Genomic DNA, 16,732 nt, shown 5'->3' on the forward strand with positions numbered 1-16,732 from the left:
AAAAATTAGTACAGGTAGTCCTTGATTTATGACCACAACTGAGCCCAACATTTCTGTCCCAAAGCGAGACTGTTGTAAAGTTGAGTTTTGTCCCATTTTACGACCTTTCTTGTCAGTAAGTGAATCACTGCAGTTGATAAGTTAGTAACTCGGTTGTTAAGTGAGTCTGGCTTCCCCCATTGACTTTGCTTGTCAGGAGGTCACAAACGTGGGGAAATCCCATGACCCCAGGACACTGCAACCGCCCTAAGTACATGCCACTTGCCAAGCATCCGAATTTTGATCACAGGACCGTGGGGATGCTGCCATGGTCGTAAATGTGAAAAACAGTCACGAGGTTACTTTTTCCAGTGCCGCCGTATCTTTGAACAGTCACTAAATGAATTGTTGTAAGTCGGGAAATATTTGTAGAAGCTGGGGAATGCTGGCTCAGGAATTCTGAGAGTTGAAGTCCACAAGTCATGAAGGAGCCAAGGTTCCCCGCCCCTGGTCTAAGCCATAGTTTTCCCATGGTTCATCTATAAGCAGAATTATAATTTTTTATGTCATGAGGACACATCACTGTCTTCATGCTTTTCCTCTTTGTATTGTGTCCATGAGTTGATGGGCATATTCAATATATTTTGAATATTAGCACATCTTTATTAAAATCTGTTAGGCAACCGGGATATTGATATTGTTGCCTTTTAATCACTCTGAATTAGAACAAATGTTACAGCACTGGTGAAAAAGAACAGTTAATTAGTGAAATACCACGAAAATGAATACGATTCTAAAAGTTAGTAGTCTTTTACAACAAGGTTTTAATGGTCAAAACCTTAGTCAAAACATTTTAGCGAAACAGAAGCAGCGATTCACAAAGTTTCCTCCAGATTTTTTTAAAAATAGCACTATAGTGTTCTATGCTCTTGGATTGTTTTGTAATGTAGAAAAAAAGAGAATTTAATCTTTGTCAGATTATAAGTGTTAGTATTTGATTTAGCATTACAGCGTGATAGTGCTAAAACGTTAAATATTACTCCACGTTTTAGCAGTTGTTAAAAGACTAAGAGAAGCAAGCAATTAAGGACAGCAACTATAAAGATTAAAGTGAACGTGTGCTAAATTTCCCTGCTCAACATTGTTTTTTTAAAAAAGTCAAATCATACCCATGCAGACCAAGCTTGTTTCGGGATAAAAATATATATATATATATCAAATTTCTATTTAAAAAAAATTGAGAACGGTTCTATACAAAATACCTGAGACTCACTTGTTTCAAGGAAATGTGTTGACAAACTTCGAAAGTCACAGAAAATGTTTAGAACGGTATTTCTCAACCTTGGACTTCAACTCCCAGAATTCTCTAAACCAGTGTTGCTGGCTGGGGAATTCTGGGAGTTGAAGTCCAAACGTCTTAAAAATTGCTGAGAACCATTTAATTAGAAGCATCCTCTTGAATAACTCAGATTGAAAATGTCAACGCAGAAAAATCCATTAGTGTAAATGTTACCCAGGGATGGCTCAAACTTCGCAACTCCAGTTATTGTGTTTATGAATGAGTCATTCATCACTTTTCCCTGCCTTAGAAACATCAGCTGGCTATCAGTGTAAATATCTAAGGCAGGGTGTCCAACCTTGTCAACTTTAAGAATTGTGGACTTCAACTCCCAGAATTCCCCAGCCACCTATGCAAGGCTGAGGAATTCTGGAAGTTGAAGTCCACAAGTCTTAAAAGTTGCCAAAATTGGACACCCTCAATCTAAGTCCTTCAACGGCTAGTGGACTAAGCTCCTATCAATCAATCAACTCATAAATCAAGGTATGACTTGCCTCCTCTCAAAATATTTCTGAGAGCATGTAATAATATAACTCAGAGGTCCCCAACCTTTTGGGCACCAAGGACCGGTTCCATGGAGATGTTTTTCCGTGGAACAGAAGGTGTGTAGTTTTCTGTGCTGCCTGCATCCCGTGTACTGGTCCACGGATGGGGCGTTGGGAACCCTGATATAACTCATCTATTTAGGAACAGGAAACATCAATTGCTTGGCTGTCTGGTATCTGGGGGATCATGAATTTCCCAGCGTTGACTGAGGTTACTAATCTGTAGTTAATTGAATTTCTGGGCTATTTTTTATTTAACTAGTGGTCTACTCGGTTACTCAGAAGGCCTCTTGAAGACCAGAACACCAAAGTTAAATCTGCCCTATGATCATGATAGGGGGAAGGAAGAACCATAGGCTGGAAAGGACTTTGGAGGCTTTTTGGTCAAAGTAGTCCAAGGCAGGAGACCACATACCATCCAGGACAAATGACTGTCCAATCTTTTCTTGGAAACCTCCAATGACAGAGCACCCACAACTCCAGAAAGCAAGCTGTTCCACTGATTAATCATTCAGACTGTCAGGAAATTCCTCCTTAGTTGCAGGTTGGATCTCCCTCTGATTAGCTTCCACCCATTGCTTCTTGTCCTACCCATCCTCTCCTGTGCTACTGTATGTTTCTCCAGACTCTTGACAGTGTCTGGGGAAGTACTCTTTTTCATTTCCAATTAGATAGTCCGCTGCTCTTCCAGAGTAGGCTTGCAATTTGTGGTTGAAACCATACTTGATCTTCCAGTTTGACTTCAGCATCTTGGACTTGATTCTTGTTGGGAAACAGTCACAGGGAGAGGCCATAGCTGATCAGGGACTGAATACGATGCACAAGAAAGACCGGTGGGAGGATCAATCATAGAGGCGTAAAGCTAGCAGTCTCCAAATTTTTTTTTTAAAAATTAAAAATGGTTCTCTTTTGTCTTCACGGCAAGTCACCTTGGTGGAGACCCAAAATTTCTTCGGCTATGTTGATGAGGCCGTTCTCTTCCAAGGCGGCCACTAGATTTTGAATGGTTGCCTTCTTGCCCTCTGAGTCAATGTATCTGCGGAGCAGCTGATATGCTTGTTCGTACAGGCCTTCGCGTTCATATTCAACGGCCAGGTTGTCAATGAAGGGGTCCCGAAGGGCTCGGCATTTGGTCTGCAGGTAGAGGGACCGGCCCACCTGTTTCCACTTCTTGGACACCAGTTTGGCAAACTTCTGATGGTCATCGGGGGTGATTTTTCGGTTGGCTGCAAAAGGGACCCAGAAAATCAAGTTATTTTTTTAACATCCTTGCAGGCCTCCTCTTTACAAAGATATGATTAGGCTACAGTTCTGTACGCTGCCTCTCCCAGCCTGGATCTCCCCCAAGATGTAGCGGTAGCCCTCAAGTTACAAGCAGGTAGTGCTCAAGTTATAACCAGTCGCCGTTTGAAGTTACAACGGCACTGGAACGAAATGACCGTTTTCACACTTATGGTTGTCGTTGCATCCTGTAAGCGTTCTTCCTATGTTTCTACCTCCAGGCCCTTAATCATCTTTGCTGCTCTTCTCTGCACCCGTTCTCCCTGGAATACATTTTAAAAAGCTCCGTGGGAGGGAAGTGGGTGCATTCTTGAAGGGGGGAGGGGCTTTCAAAGTTGCACAAGTGCTGCATGCGGCTCACAAGCTGAATTTTTGGCGAAACTACTCTAGTCTAGAGAAAGGTCTTGCTCAATGCCAGGGGTCCTCAAACTTGGCCACTTTTAAGTCTTGTGGACTTCAACTCCCAGAATTCCCCAGCCAGCCTGGGAGTTGAAGTCCACAAGTCTTAAAGTGGCCACGTTTGAGGACCCCTGCTCAACACAAACATCCATACCAGGGGTCTTCAAACTTGGCCCTTTTATGACTTGTGGACTTCAACTCCCAGAATTCCTCAGCCAGCATGCCTGGCTGAGGAATTCTGGGAGTTGAAGTCCACAAGTCATAAAAGGGCCAAGTTTGAAGACCCCTGATCCATACTGAAACTGTTTTCAGTGCGCCCTCTAGGGGAGGCTGAAGAAATACACCTTTGGTTAAAACTTTACCTTCATTGCGAACCCTTACAGGAGAAAGTCCTTGACTTACAACTCGAATGGAATCTGCCATTAGGCGTCGAAAACTGGAAATAAAGGCCGTTCTACAGCCAAAATGTCATAAAATGTGATTAGGTTACCGTGGGACACAGCAAACGGCCATGAATTTGATCCAGTTGTCCAGTGCCCAAAATACGGTCACATGACTGCATGGCGGGAGGGGGGGTGACTATCATAACTTTAGAACCAGTTCTTAAGTCCCCTGCGGAAATCTGTTGCAACTCTGAAGAGTTGCTAAGCGACGACCTGTACACCTGACTTCACTGCTGGTCCTATTTGCAACTGCACAAACCTCTGTGTGCTGTGTTATTCCAGCCACAAATACCTGTGGGATTTATGCAACTTTCTATCAGGAACTGTCCTTAGATGTTGCACTGCAGGATTCCACAAACAGGTGGGTCACAACTGAACCCGCTGCTAAGTGAGACAGTTGTTCGGTGAGTTTTGCCCCCTTTCTTGCCCCAGCCGCTAAGCGAATCGCTGCAGTTATTAAGTTAGCAACGTGGCTGTAAAGTGAGCATGGCTTCCCATTAACTCTGCTAGGCAGACGGTCGCGAATGGTGATCACCTAATCCACGGATTTTGATCACATGACCACCGGGATGCAATGGTCACCAGTGTGAAAAAGGATCGTGTCTTCTTTTTTTCAGCGCCTTTGTCACTTTGAACAGCCTCTAAACGAACGGCTTTAAGTTGAGGAGTACCTGTACAGTCCTTGTGGAGTACACATACTCCGTCTGGCTGGCACCCGGTCACGTTTCGGCCTTCCGTTCATTATCTCTGTCCAGGATTTTTGTCTCAAGGCCCCGCCTGAAACACTCACCAAATTGCTTGTTCTGGAAAACGAAGGTGTCTTCTTTAGTCTCTGAAACCCCTGGAGGGCCGTAATCCGGAGGCGAGGAATTCAAAGTGGGAAGGGAAGAATCTGAAGAGAGTTGCTGCAGTTTCAGGGATGGAAGGAATCTTCTTTCCAAAGAAAGACTCTTGAGCGATTCTTCCAGTTCTGCTATTTCTTCATCTCTCAGGTGATCCGGCTTCAAAAGAAAAAAGAAAAGATGGGGGAAAAATGTTTCTGTGAATTATTTTCTTTATTTTCTGTATTAGTTAGCATTTTTCTAATCTGAGTAACAGAGTTGGAAGGGACCCTGGAAGTCTTCTAGTCCAACCCCCTGCCCAAGCAGAACTTATTCCATTCTAGATACACGGCTACCTAATAATCTCTTCTTAAAAACCTCCAGTGATGGAGCACCCACAGCTTCTAGAGGCAAGTCGTTCCACTGGTTAATTGTTTTAAGTGTCAGGAAATTTCTCCTTACTTCCAGGCTGCTTCTCTCCTTGATTAGTTTCCGTCTGTTGCTTCTTGTCCTGTCCTGCTTTGGGAACTAAGTTGACCCCCCTCTTCATTGTGGCAACCCCTCAAATAGTGGAACACTGCTAGCATGTCACCCCCAGTCCTTCTTTTCATTAAACTAGACATACCCAATTCCTGCAACTTTTCTTCAAATATGTTAGCCTCCAGTCCCCTGATCATCCTTGTTGCTCTTCTCTGCACTCTTTCCAGAGTCTCACCATCTTTTTTATAGAGGTAAAGGGTAAAGGTTCCCCCACACATGCGTGCTAGTCGTTTCCGACTCTAGGGGCCGGTGCTCATCTCCGTTTCAAAGCCGAAGAGCCAGCGCTTGTCCGAGAACGTCTCCGTGGTCATGTGGCCGGCATGACTAGACGCCAAAGGCGCACGGAACGCCGTTACCTTCCCACCGGAGTGGTCCCTATTCTTCTACTTGCATTTTTACGTGCTTTCGAACTGCTAGGTTGGCAGAAGCTGGGTGGAAAGAGTTAAAGGACCAGCAGGGTAGATAACGTGGCGGGCTTGCCACTGGTTTCAATTACGTGGCAGCTGGAATGAAGCACCAATGTAGAAATTTTAGGAATGAACAAGAATAAAATCAGTTCCCTCTGAGCACGCTTCCCCAGCCAGATGTCTTTTGACAATGATGGAGTGTCCACAATGGTCGGGACGGTGTGGAAGGTAATATATAATGTTATGATGTGTCAGAATAGAACTGCAAGGGATCTTGGAGGTCTTCTAGTCCAAGCCCCTGCTCAGGCAGGAGACCCTGTGCAATCTCTTCTTGAAAACCTCCAGTGATGGAGCACCCACAACCTCTGAAGGCAAGCTGTTCCACTGGTTAATTGTTCTCACTGTTAGGAAGTTTCTTCTTATTTCTAGGTTGCTTCTCTCCTTGTTTAGTTTCCATCCATTGCTTCTCGCCCTACTTTCAGATGCTGTGGAGAATAGGCTGACCCCTCTTCTTTGGGGCAGCCCCTCAAACACTGGAATACTGCCATCATGTCATCTGTAGTTCTTCTTTTCTCTAGACTAGCCAAACCCAATTCCTGCCACCGTTCTTGTTATGTTTTAGTGTCCAGGCCTTTAATCATCCTACTTTTTTTTTTTAATTCCATTTTTATCCCGCCCTTCTCCAAAGACTCAGGGCGGCTTACAAGCACTTCTCTGCACTTTTTCCAAAGTCTTAACATCTTTTTTGTAATGTGGTGACCAAAACTGGATGTAGTATTCCAGGTGTGGCCTTACTAAGGCTTTATAAAGCGGTACTAATGCTTCACGTGATTTTGATTCTATGCCTGTTTATACAACCAAGGATTGTATTAGCTTTTTTGGCCACACTGCTGGCTCGCATTTAAAGGATTGTCCGCTAGCATTCCAAAGTACGTGTCACTTTGATGTCCAGCTGAACTAAAGCACTCCAGTTCCCCTGACTATTGGGCATGTTGGGTGGAGATTTATGGGAACTGGAATCCAAATAGGTATGGGGAAGAGCTATGGAGAACAACAAATGATTTAGTATCAGCGCTAGCCTTGTTCCATACTGGATGAATAGCTGGAAAAACTAATGGAGGTAGCAGAGATGGCTAAACTGACAGCTTTAATCAAAGAGAAGAACACAACCAACTTTGTTTCCACTTGGAAACCGCTTCTGGATTTTGTGCTTCAGGTGGAAACAAATGAAACTTTGACTTTGGGTTGTGCTGGTAAGCTTGTTGTTACAGACATGACTAATACATAGGTAAAGGTAAAGGTTCCCCCGCAGATGCGTGCTAGTTGTTTCTGACTCTAGGGGCCGGTGCTCATCTCCGTTTCAAAGCCGAAGAGCCAGCGCTTGTCCGAGGACGTCTCCGTGGTCATGTGGCCGGCATGACTAGACGCCAAAGGCGCACGGAACGCTGTTACCTTCCCACCGGAGTAGTCCCTATTTTTCTACTTGCATTTTTACGTGCTTTTGAACTGCTAGGTTGGCAGAAGCTGGGACGAGTAACAGGCGCTCACTCTCTTACGTGGCACTCGGGATTCGACCCGCCAAACTGCCGACCTTCTGATCGACAAGCTCAGCGTCCTAACCCATTGAGCCACCGCGTTCCTTTTTTATATAGTGGTGACCCCAAACTGGATGCAGTATTCCTACTGTGGTCTTTCCAAAGCATTACAAAACTGGTCAGATTTAAAACAAGGAAAGCTAGAATGCTTGGTTGAGAAAGACAAGGGGGCCTTCGTTCATGTGGACGCTGGGCCTGCATTTTAGTGGCTGTCTCTCCGAAGTGACAACAAGCCACCCATTTCAGGCTGACACATACCTTCTGCCGAGAGATGTATTCCAGACAACGTTCTTCCTCCTGGATGATGGGATCCAACTTTTCAGCACCAGCTTTTAGCTCCAGATTGATGGGCCCTTCATGCCCTAGGATGGCCAAGGGCATGAAGGCACTGAGACTCCTCCGGAGAGCTTGCTGAAGCTCTCCTTGGTGGTAGCTTCGCAGGAACCTTCTGCATTTCTCTTGCTCACAGAATTTGAGCTGGATGATCAAATCAGGCTCACTAATATGGATCTTCAGAATATCCACCCCGCTAGAGTTCCTTACGGATTCTGCGAAGGAAAGAAGGGGAAAAACGGAGGGTGAATCAGAAGGTTTACTACTGGTTGCTGCAGCAGAAGATCTAAGCTGGTGTTTTTCAAACTTGGGAATATAATGTTACAATATGTGGACTTCAACTTCCAGAAGACCAGCTGGGAAATTCTGGGATTTGAAGCCCCATACATTTTAAAGTTGCCAGGCTTGAAAAACGCTACTGTGGTTATGTCCTTGAATAAGTAAGTCCTCTCTGGAGGAGCAGCTTGTGAGGAGCTCAGCTAGGGCCTCTTCTTAGGAGGAGAAAGAAGAAGAAAAGCAGAAGTCTTCTGAAGTCAACTTGGGTCATCACACCAGGGTCTTGGAATCATTTCTGCGTGCTCCTGATTCTGCAGTCCTGTAACGTCACCACGAAACTATGGACCAGTGGCAAGACAAAAATGAGACAGAGCTCATTTTGACTGTTTGAAAGATTTCCTTGGGAGTAGGTATCTATTCTGGAGCAAGTGCTCCACTTAAGGCAAGGGTGTCAAACTGCCGGCCCATGGGCTGGATGCGTCACGACAAAACCGCGCCCTCCCCATTGCCGGCAATGGGGAAAAAGCTCTGATACACGAGTTTGACACCCCTGACTTAAGGTGTAGGTTGTTACTCTTGAATGCACTTTCTGCATTTTTGCTCTAATCAATGCCGGCTATATTGGGAAGGAAGTATAAAACTCTCCAGAAGGGGAAAAAACATATTTAATTATACTCTTTGTTATATTTTGGTTTCAAGTTCCCTAGGTCAGGGCTTTTCAAACAGTGGTACGGGTACCACCTATGCCACATTGGCACCTAGCAGGTGGTATGCATAGCTGACTCAGGAATTCTGGGAGTTGAAGTCCATGAGTCATAAAAGAGCCGAGGTTGCCTACTCCTGGTCTAGTCTAATGAAAAGGATTAAGGGTGACAGGACAGCTGTCTTCCAATACTTGAGGGGCTGTGATGGGAAAGAGGGGGTTGACTTGTTCCCCAAACACCTGAGGGCAAGATAAGAAGTAATGGATGGAAGCTCATCAAAGAGACATCCAACCCAGGACTAAGGAGAAACTTTCTAACACTGAAATTCCAACCATAACTTTACTAGCATGTGAAATGAGTACAATGGTGCGATAACAAGGAAGGAAATCCATCATCATCATCATCACCATCACCACCATCATATAGCTGATTGATATCGCTGTACCAGGAGATGCCAGAGTTGAAGAAAAAGAACTGGGGTGGAACATAGGGTGGAAAAAGTTGTCAATGAGAGGGTGAAGATCTTGTGGGACTTCCGAATACAGGCAGATCGCCATTTGGAACACAACACACCAGATATCGCAGTCGTAGAGAACCGAAGCGTACAGCTGATTGATATCGCTGTACCAGGAGATGCCAGAGTCGAAGAAAAAGAACTGGGGAAAATTACGAAATACCGTGTCCTGGCCATCGAAACTGCACGATTATGGATGAAACGGGTAACAGTGCTACCCATTGTCATTGGGGCACTGGGAACTATGTCCAAAAACTTTGCAAAACACATCAAGAAACTGCAGCTTCCTGTAATAACTCCAGTAATGCTACAAAAAACTGCACTACTTGGAACATGTTACATTTTAAGGAGGTACCTGGTTGATACCTAGGATGCGGGCAGCAACCCGTGTCCACCATCATTTGACTGAGGTTCATGTTTTAATAATAATAATAATAATAATAATAATAATAATAATAATAATAATAATAATAATAATAATAATAATAATAACAACCACAACAACAATAATAATTTACACAGGATAGTGGTGTAAAGCATTTTGAACTTGGAAGAAAAAAATCCGAGCTGTTTAGCCAACTGATTCCCACTGATCATACACACGTGGGCTGGGTGGACCAAGGCCAATGCCAGCGACATACCTGCAAGCGCCAACTTCAATGCTTTGTATACCAAGTGTCTGCAATTTGGCTTTTGGTAGAATGTAGGTAGAGAGTAAACCTCCGAGGATGTTCGGACAAACAGGTGAGCACTGCCCACCCACTCATCCATACTGGCCGCCATCCTGGAAATGCCTCCTGAAATGGAACACAAATCAGCCGTTACCAGAGACGCCTTAAAACAGGGGTCCCCAACCTGTGGGCTACAGCCCACTAGTGGGCCATGAGGGGCTTTGCAATCAGGCCACAGGAACGGCCGGCGAGCACACACACACACACACTCGCTTGCAAGCAGGTGGGTGTGCACGTTGCTCGTGGAAATGGAGCTGTGCGCTTGCCAGCCGCTCGCCCGGAACTATCCCCTTCCCCTCCCCCTCCGTCGGTCCACAAAGCTGGAAACGCCTGGGAACTCTGTCTTAAGACATACTCATCCGCAGACAATCATCAACCAAAGGTAGTCCTTGACTTACAACAGTTCATTTAGTGACTGTTCAAAGTTACCAGGGCACTGAAGAAAATGACTTATAATTTTTCACACTTATGACCTTTGCAGCATTCTCATGATCACGTGATCAAAATTCAGACACTTTGTCCACTGGCTTATATTTATGACGGTCGCAGTGTCCTGGGGTCATGTGATCTCCTTTTGGTACTCTTCTGACAAGCAAAATCAATGGGGAATCTGGATTCACTCAACAACCGTGTTACTAACTTACCAATTGCAGTGATTCACTTAACAATGGTGGCTAGAAGGGTTGTAAAATGAGGCAAAGTCCATTTAACAACTGTCTCACTTAACAGCGGAAATTTTGGGCTGTATTGTGGCCATAGGTCTATGAATTGTGAGAGTTGAAGTCCTCATTGATGGCTCGTTAACACTAGAACGATGCTTTTGGGCTGACCCTGCTTAAGAATTGCAAATATGGCATGTATGACTGCTTAAAGGTAAAGGTTCCCCCACACATGCGTGCTAGTTGTTTCCGACTCTAGGGGCTGGTGCTCATCTCCGTTTCAAAGCCGAAGAGCCAGCGCTTGTCCAAGGACGTCTCCGTGGTCATGTGGCCGGCATGACTAGACACCAAAGGCACACGGAACGCTGTTACCTTCCCACCGTAGTAGTCCCTATTTTTCTACTTGCATTTTTACGTGCTTTCGAACTGCTAGGTTGGCAGAAGCTGGGACGAGTAACAGGCGCTCACTCTGCTACGCGGCACTCGGGATTCGACCCACCAAACTGCCGACCTTCTGATCAACAAGCTCAGCGTCCTAACCCACTGAGCCACCGCGTCCCTTATGACTGCTTAGCCTTGGACAATAAAATGCCTTGCTGGAAACGGATGTTGATTCAAAGGACAGAAGCCAAAACTGTCTCCAAAGTTGTTTGCAATAGCTTTTCTACTGCATCAGCTCTTTTCTTTCTCTTTTCAATTGCATGTATTTTTTTGTTTTTATCTCTTTGGGTGTGTGTGTGTGTGTGTGTGTAAGAACCTCCTCCAGACACTAAAATAAAAAAATAAAATAAAATGTGGATTTCAATTCCAAAAATTCCCCAGCCCATAGAAATAGAAGTCTAATCTATATTCTTGGGATTCCTTAGTAAACTCTGGCCTAATTATTGACTGATCCCGGTTTCTGAGTTTAGATAAGATCAGCCTACTTACAATCATTTGTTCAGTGACCGTTCAAAGTTGCAACGGCTCTGGAAAAAGTGACTGTGTATGACCGTTCTTCACACTTAGGACCGCTGCAACATCCCCAGGGTAATGCGACCAAAATTCAGGTGCTTGGCAGCTGATTCATATTTATGACGGTTGCAGCATCCTGGGGAGGGGGGTCACGTGATCACCATTTTTAACCTTCCCAGCCTGCTTCTGACAAGCAAAGTCAATGGGAGAAACCCGATATGCTTAATGACTGCATGATTCATTTAACATCTGTATTGATTCACTTAACCTGTGATGTTTTGGCAACCTGAGCTGTGGTGGCGCATTGCAGTATTGCAGGTTGACTCTGCCAACTGCCAGCAGTTCAGCCTTGACCTGCTCAAGGTTGACTCAGCCTTCCATCCTTCGGAGGTCAGTAAAAGAAGACCCAGTTTGTTGGGGATTATATGCTGACTCTGTAAACCGCTTAGAGAGGTCTATAAAGCACTGTGAAGCTGTATATAAGTCTAAATGTTATTGCTATTGCCCTTCCTTCTTTCCTTCCATCACGTGCAGTGATTAGAGTAGAGTATTGCAGGCTGACTCTGCCCACTGCCAACAGTTCGATCAAGGTTGATTCAGCCTTCCATCCTTCTGAGTTTGATAAAATGAGGACCCAGCTTGTTGGGGGCCATATGCTGACTCTGTAAACTGCTTAGAGGTCTATAAAGCACTGTGAAGCGGTGTATAAGTGTAAGTGCAATTGCAATCTCTGAATATCCTTCACACTCTGGTAGAATCTGTAGTCCAGAACTGCTGTAGCGGTCATGTGGTCAAAATTTGGCCACTTGGCAACTGTCAGGTATTTATGATGGTTGAAGCATCCTGGGGTCATGTGAATGCCATTTGAGACCTTCCCAGCTAGCTTCTGACAAGCAAAGTCAATGGGGGAAGCCAGATTCACTTAATGATATTGTGATTCGCTTAACAGTTGCAGTGATTTGTTTAACAACCATGGCAAAAAAGGCCATAAAATCTGGCATGGCCCTTTAACAATTTTGCATAATAAACAGAAATTTTGGTCCCAGCAGTCGTCATAAGTCAAGAACTACTTGTAGCTTGTTTTACATTAATGGGACACACACACCATGCTTTATTCTGCATATTAGAATAGAATAGAGCTGGAAGGGACCTTGGAGGTCTTCTAGTCCAGCCCCCTGCTTAAGAAGGAGAACCTACACCATCTCAGGGAAGTGATTGCCTAGTCTCTTCTTAAAAATCTCCAGTGATGGAACGTCCACGATTTCTGGAGGCAACTTCTGTTCCACTGGTTCATTGTCCTCACTGTCAGGAAGTTTCTCCTTAATTCCAGGTTGCTTCTCTCCCCGATCAGTTTCCAACCATTGTTTCTCATCCCTCCCTCTGGTGCTCTGGTGAACAACCTGACCCCTTCTGCCTTGTGGCAGCCCCTCAGATACTGAAATACTGCTATCTTGCCTCCCCTATTTCTTCCTTTTCTTTAGACTAGCCAGACCCAAGCCCCACACCCGTTCTTCGTATGTTTTAGCCTCCAGGCCTTTGATCATCTTAGTTGCTCTTCTCTGAATTCTTTCCAAACTCTCTACATCTTTTTTGTGATACGGCTATAGGGCTTTATAAAGTGGTACTAGTACTTCTTGCAATGTATGGCAGTGAAAGTTGGACCATAAAAAAGGCCAAGCGCCAGAGATTTGAAGCCTTGGAACTATGGTGCTGGAGAAGACTCCTGCGAGTCCCTTGGACTGCAAGGCGATCAAACCGGTCAGTCCTAGAGGAGATCAACCCTGACTGCTCTTTAGAAGGCCAGATCCTGAAGCTGAAACTCAAATACTTTGGCCACCTGATGAGAAGGAAGGACTCACTGGAGAAGAGCCTCATGCTGGGAAAGACTGAGGGCAATAGAAGAAGGGGACGACAGAGAATGAGGTGGCTGGATGGAGTCACTGAAGCAGGAGGCGTGAGCTTAAATGGACTCCAGAAGATGGTAGAGGACAGGAAGGCCTGGAGGAATGTTGTCCATAAGGTCGCGATGGGTCGGACACGACTTTGCAGCTAACAACAAACAACAACTAGTACTTCGCATGACCTTGATTCTATGCCTCTGTTTATACAACCCAGGCTTGTTCAACAGGACTCCAAGGTCCCTCTCACCGTTGCTGCTTCCAAGCCAGGTCTCACCCAATCGGTATTCTTCGTGCCTTTGTTTTTTCCTGCGCAAGTGTAGGACTTTGCTTTTGTCTATGCTGAAACTCATTTTGTTGGACAGGGCCCATCGTTCAAGTTTGTCAAGATCTTTTTGGATCCTGAGTTTGTCTTCTGGGGGGTTGGCTATTCCTGACAGTTTGGTGTCACCTGCGAATTTGATGAGTTCCCCTTCAATTCCCTCGTCTAAGTCATTGATGAAGATGTTGAGGATGACTGGCCCAAGAGGGAACCTTGTGGTACCCCACTGCTTACCTGCCGTTGAGGACTACTCGTTTTTTGTTATGCCGAGTCTATTATTTTAAAATATGGTCTGCATCCGATCAAGCTTTCAGGCTGTCACCCAACACACCTGAACTTGAGCAAAGGTAGACATGCAAAGAGCATGCGTGCATGAGTCACGCTCAATAGCGTGCTAACTCCTAGTGATTCGTTTAACAACCGTGACCCCCAAAAAAGAAGTCCTAAAATAGAGCACAACTCAATGTTTGCATTGCTTAAGAACAGAAATTGTGGTTTTAAGGACTGTCTGTAGGTAATGTGAGATGTCTCAAAGCCTGTCCATCCCGGGTCATCTAACTGTGCCACCTTTTTTTGTAATGATCAGGGACCAAATGCACTGCAGAGATTGGCAATCTGGGGGGTTGGACTAGAACAGGCCTTTTCAACCAGTGGTACGGGTACCATTTGTGGTACATTGGCACCTGGCAGGTGGTACGCGACCATCCTAGAAAAGTGGTAGTCAGGGAGGGGAATGAGCTGAACCGGTGGCAGCACCGCACAAGCCAGAGCGAGAGACGGCTGGAGCTGCAGGGCTGTCAGGGCTCAGTGGAAGCGCCAGGATCGGCGCCACGCTCCAGCTGGAGCTCGGCGCCGATCCTGGCACTTCTGAGCCCAGAAGAAGCACCGATCAGCTGGAATGTTGCAGCATCTCCAGGGTCTTGCGATTTACATTCAGATGCTTGGCAATTGATTCATATTATTCATATGTGAAGTGACCAAAACCTGCTGCAACCATCCAGCAGAGGGGGGGGGGAAATAAAAGCCAAACACCCCCCCCTCGCTGCCAATCCTCATCAGAATTGCTCACAACAATGAAAACCTCGGACAGGAGGAAGAGCGCCGCCGGGCGGGCAGGCAGGCGTCTTGCTCGGCTGTGGCTTGGGGGGCCCCACTATTTTCAGTGCCATTGTAACTTTGAACAGTCACTAAGCGAACTGATGTTAAATGGAGAACTGCCTGTACTTCATCACTTTTTTTCCTTTTTTTTGATCATCAAGTTTTTGACCCCTTGCTGGGCGACTGGTGGTACTCGGATGTTGCCGTATCCTAAAAGTGGTACAACGGGTGAAAAGGTTGAAAAGCCCTGGACTAGAAGACCCCCCAAGGTCCCTTCCAGCTCTTATCCTGATCGAGGGGATGAACCTCCTTATCAGTCATCGGACAGGACCGGATCAGCACCCAAAGCACCAGTTGGGCCAGGGGTCTTGAAACTTGGCCCTTTCATGACTTGTGGACTTCAACTCCCAGAATTCCTCAGCCAGCATGCCTGGCTGATGAATTCTGGGAGTTGAAGTCCACAAGTCATAAAAGGGCCAAGTTGGAAGACCCTTGATGTTGGGCGAATGACCTGATTCCGGAATAACGACCTCGCCCCGCCGAGGAAAGGCAGAAGGCCCGGCGCCTCTCCTCCCCTCCCTCCCTCCCTGCCTCGGCCCAGCGCTGCGTCCGCCCTCCTCGCCCTAACGGCGGAACGAGGAGGATGCCCTTCCCGGCAGCGCCGGGGCCGAGAGCCGAAGCCCGCGGCGGAGCTGCGAAAGGGAGCGGCGTCGCCGCCGTCGCCTCTTCCCGGAAAGGCCGAGACGGCGGGCTCGGAGCAGCCTCGCCCTCCCCACGATCTCGCAAGCCACCGGGGCTCTTCCCCTCCTCTCCTTCTCCGCCTCCCCAACGGGAAAACCGGCTTCCCCTTCGGCCAGCCTGCAGACTAGCCCTGCAAGCCCCCCTCGGGGACGGAGCCAGGCGGGCCGGCTAAAGCGAAAGTGCCGCGGGGCCGCCCTCCTCCCGACCAGCGTCCGCCCGACACGTGGGGATGGCGGGACCGCTGGCCGCGGCGGCAGCTCCGGAGCCCTCGGGCCTCGTCGCCGTCCGTCCAAGACGGCGACAGCTGGAAACAGCTGCAAAGGGGTGGGTAGGGGGGGTTTCAAGGGAAAGCGGCCCTCCCGGGACAGGGGACGCGGAAGCCCCGGGCTGGGCTGGCCAAGCCGAGGGCTGGGGGTCCCCAAGGGCGAAATCGCGCAGAGGGGAGGCGCGGACGGGGGGGGCACGAAGCGGGCTCTGCCGATTCCGGATCTGCCCCTCCCGTTTTGCAGCGCTCTGCCTTCCTGGGCTGAGTCGAGAGCGCTCCGGGCCCCGTTCCGACGACTCGAGAAACCCCGCGGAGGGGATCGCAACCCGCTGCGCCCTGCAGCCCGGCGGGCTTTCCCAGGACAGGGAGCCGGGTCTTCCGAGTCGCCAAAGCGCCGCCAACCCGGGACGCCCGGGGCTAATCGGGCGGCGAGAGCGGAGCCCCGCCGCCCCCCGCCCATCCCCTTCCTTCCCCCCCATCCCGGTGCCTACCCGCGTCTAGGCGCGCTGGCCCGGCCGCCGCCGCCTTCCGCCTCCGCGCCTCAGAAAGCTCCGGGCGGAGAAACCAGCCGGGCACGTGCGCGCCTTCCCCGCTTAGGATCGGGCGCCGCTTCCTCGTGGGCGACGCAGCTGGGAAGCCGCGCGGAGACTTTTCCCTTTTCCGCCGGCCCCGTCCATCCAAAAAAAAAAAGCCCCCGGAAAGCTTCGGAAGCGCCGCGCCGGTTACTTTGTAGCCAGCGAGAACTCCGCTCTCCGCCGTTCAAGCTTCCCGAGCGGGGCCCGGCGCGCGAGTGGCCGGAGGAGCTGCCAATCCGAGCGGGGCTCCCTTTCATTGGCCGGAGATGGTTTGGAGGGGGGGCAGAGAGATCTCCCTAGCCAATCAGAGGGG

At 47.7% G+C, this 16,732-nt stretch overlaps 1 protein-coding gene across 1 annotated transcript; it reads right to left on the minus strand.

The window, feature by feature from the left end:
- Window positions 1-670: 670 nt before the first annotated feature.
- On the minus strand, window positions 671-16,496 carry TRADD (TNFRSF1A associated via death domain). The gene is made up of 5 exons (XM_081335934.1): window positions 16,336-16,496; window positions 9,818-9,973; window positions 7,608-7,897; window positions 4,777-4,987; window positions 671-3,089 (listed from the first exon to the last, which is right to left on the minus strand). The coding sequence occupies exons 2-5, from the start codon at window positions 9,957-9,959 to the stop codon at window positions 2,779-2,781; spliced, it is 954 nt and encodes a 317-aa protein (XP_081192060.1). The 5' UTR covers window positions 9,960-9,973; window positions 16,336-16,496; the 3' UTR covers window positions 671-2,778.
- Window positions 16,497-16,732: the final 236 nt, after the last annotated feature.

This window comes from Vipera berus, assembly GCF_964194415.1.
Source record: "Vipera berus genome assembly, chromosome: 10".
Classification (NCBI taxonomy): domain Eukaryota; kingdom Metazoa; phylum Chordata; class Lepidosauria; order Squamata; family Viperidae; genus Vipera; species Vipera berus.